This window comes from Aplysia californica, unplaced genomic scaffold (assembly GCF_000002075.1).
Source record: "Aplysia californica isolate F4 #8 unplaced genomic scaffold, AplCal3.0 scaffold00987, whole genome shotgun sequence".
NCBI classification, from domain to species: domain Eukaryota; kingdom Metazoa; phylum Mollusca; class Gastropoda; order Aplysiida; family Aplysiidae; genus Aplysia; species Aplysia californica.
The window spans coordinates 78485-81615 of NW_004798257.1; the positions used below are offsets into that span (position 1 = coordinate 78485).

The following is a 3131-nucleotide window of genomic DNA, read 5'->3' on the forward strand; positions in this document are numbered from 1 at the left end:
GGCTTTTTTTGTGTGGGGGGGGGGGGGGGGTTGGGGGGGTGTTTTTGGTTTGTTTTCTTTTGGCTCAACACCTTTTATGTCGGTGTCGGTGGCCTAGTGGTTAGTCTCTCAGACTCGCAACCGTAAGGTCGTGGGTTCGAATCCCGTCAGGGGCCCGACGTTGTGTCCTTGGGAAAGGCACTTTGCACGAGTTTTCCTCACTTCACCCAGGTGGGAATGGGTACCCGGCTATAGACAGCGAAAGATCTTGTCAGTTTGTTAGTGTTCGAGCGCTTAATCAGCTGCTTGCACTGTATGCTTCCCGGGAAGCTGAGAATGTTTCGGAGTATTCTGTGGTTTGCTGGGGCAATAATAAAGTGTAAAGCGCATAGAGCCTGCAGTTGAGCGGGGATATGCGCTATACAAATGCTATTTATTATTATTATTATTATTATTATTATTATTATTATTATTATTATTATTATTATCATTATTATTATTATTATTATTATTATTATTATTATTATTATTATTATTATTATTATTATTATTATTATTATTATTATGTTCATTTAAAACACATGTTTGTGTGGATTTTACTGAAAAACATTGATTAAAAAGGCACACACAAAATGACAACTTTCAATTTTCCAGGACTCTCAGGCTATGGAAGTTACCAAACTTTGGCGGCCATTTTCCCGCTGATTTTACCTCTCAGACCAGGCGAACCTGGCCTCCTTCAATCGCAAATATTTCGACTTCTATTCAACATAGATATTTTTCCACGAAAAGAAAGGCAAATAAACAGGCTTTAAGATGATGGGTTACCAATAACTCCCTATATGCCCAAAAATTGACGAACGCCTGATTCCACCACGTCATGACACATTTTAGTTTAAGAAAGGGAGGTCAGAATTTACTTTAACAGTTCGTTCTGTTGTTGTTGTTGTTGCTGCTGCTGCTGTTGTTGTTGCTGCTGCTGCTGTTGTTGTTGTTGTTGTTTTGTTGTTGTTGTTGTTGTTGTTGTTGTTGTTGTTGTTGTTGTTGTTGTTACGGCTGCTGCTGCTGCTGCAGCTATGGTTGTTTTTGTTTTTGTTGTTGTTGTTGTTGTTGTTGTTGTTGTTGTTGTTGTTGTTGTTGTTGTTGATATAATTTTTTCCCCATACCAAAGCCCTGCCCTCTCTGCCCACAGACACATACATTACTCAGCGAGTAACCAAGCTCCCTGCTCACACGTGCTCGCGCTCACTCACCCTCCAGCCAACATGCAGCGGGCGATCTCGGTGACTTTTCTAGCGGCGCTGCTGTCGCTGAGTCTGGTATCCATTGCACTGGCCGAAGTGGACCTTGAGCCTAAGGACAAGACGTTCTGTATTGGCGTCAAGTGTCTCACCGTGGCCCAGATGCGCTGCAAGGACTGGACGATGGGCGTCTGCTGCCCCATGTGTCTGCTGGGTGAGTCTTGATCGTGGGTCACGTACCCGGAGGTGTGAGTTCCATTCCCGGTTCTTATTTTATTTTATTTTTGAATATATTTTTAGGTAGAGTTTTTACGGCACTCGCAACTGTATAAGGTCATGTATGAGCGCCAAGGGGTGGATGTCAACAGAGAAGTCCTTACATGGAATCAGGCTTACTCTGCTCTTGTTTTGTTTTGGGGGAGCCGGTTGGTTGGTTTGTTTGGGTTTTGTTGTTGTTGTTGCTGTTGTTGTTGTTGTTGTTGTTGTTGTTGTTGTTGTTGTTGTTGCTGTTGTTGCTGCTGCTGTTGTTGTTGTTGTTGTTGCTGTTGTTGATGTTGCTATTGTTGTTGTTGTTGTTGTTGTTGTTGTTGTTGTTGTTGTTGCTGTTGTTGTTGTTGTTGTTGTTGTTGTTGCTGTTGTTGTTGTTGTTTGGGAAGGTGTTTTGCTTTGTTCTGTGTTGTTTGTTCGGGGGTTTGTTAATTTTAAAATGTTTGCTTATTTTCTTTCTTTCCCCCGACAGACGAAGAAGACAGATGCGTGTCGCCGTTCAAAGAGATGCCGACGTTGGCGAGGAAGTGCAAGGAGGGACTACGTTGTCACAAGAAAAGTGGACGCTGTGTCAAGGACCAGTACTAACGACATTCCAGGACCGAGGGGAGGAACAGGTGGGGATGAATACATCTACATCTACATAATTATAGATTGTTCTTCTTTGTAAGAGAGATCAAATCTTTTGATTCATTCAAATGTTAGCGGAAGTCGCTTCTGTTTTTAAATTAATAAGATGAATATTATTATCTGAAGTGATTTTCTTTTCGTCACAACACACAACGTTTTATGTTACTGATGTACGTTGTACTGTATTTTAAAACGCTCAGAGCCTGTGTACTTTAATCGGGATTGGACGCTATGTAAATGTCATTTATTATTATTATTATTATTATTATTATTATTATTATTATTATTATTATTATTATTATTATTATTTGTCGGAACGAATGTGAGGTTTTCGCTTGTTTGTTGCTGTTGGTGGTGGTGATGGTGGGGGTGTTGTTGCTGTTGTTGTTGTTGTTGTTGTTGTTGTTGTTGTTGTTGTTGTTGTTTTTTGACGTTGTTGTTGTTGATATGTGTAATTGTTCTTCTTTGTCGGAACGACCTTGAGAAACACAAAAAATAGCTTAATTTATAGGTTTTGTCTTAGACACAGAAGATCTAAGGGAAATAATAAAAATAAAAGGAAAAATGTCGATAAATTTGAGAGCTACTTCCCCGTATTCATAATGTATGGCGTCGATCTCCTATTTTACAGCTCCAAGTACACGCTCGTATGAATGGCTTTTCTGGTGGACTTTGTGTGTTGGACCCTATAAGACAATATACGCCCTACTACTGGACCATAAACATTTCCTTCTGGAAGGGAGACCTCTCAGATTCCACTTGAATGTATCGGGTTGAGAGGAACTTGATGAACTTCTGATCTAAAAGTGCCGTAAGGGAACGTACTGGCCCTCTCAGATTCAGACCACGAACTTTTCGCCAGTTGAGAGGCACAGTCGATGATACCCATCAAGTCTTTAACTTTCTAGGATATGTAGTGGGGGCTTTAATAAATATTCAGAATCGTTCACAACCAAAACCTTATTTATATCTTAAATAACCCCTTTTCTCCGCCCCCCCCCCTCTTTTCCCTTC

At 40.7% G+C, this 3131-nt stretch overlaps 1 protein-coding gene across 1 annotated transcript in view; it reads left to right on the forward strand.

The window, feature by feature from the left end:
• The window catches only part of LOC106013550, a 4931-nt gene that overhangs the window by 1410 nt on the left and 390 nt on the right, over positions 1-3131 (forward strand). Inside the window, exons 2-3 of the mRNA XM_013089574.2 lie at positions 1172-1434; positions 1960-2104. Coding sequence (XP_012945028.1) covers positions 1245-1434; positions 1960-2075 — 306 coding nt within the window. The 5' untranslated portion in view covers positions 1172-1244 and the 3' untranslated portion in view covers positions 2076-2104. The remainder of the gene's footprint in view (positions 1-1171; positions 1435-1959; positions 2105-3131) is intronic.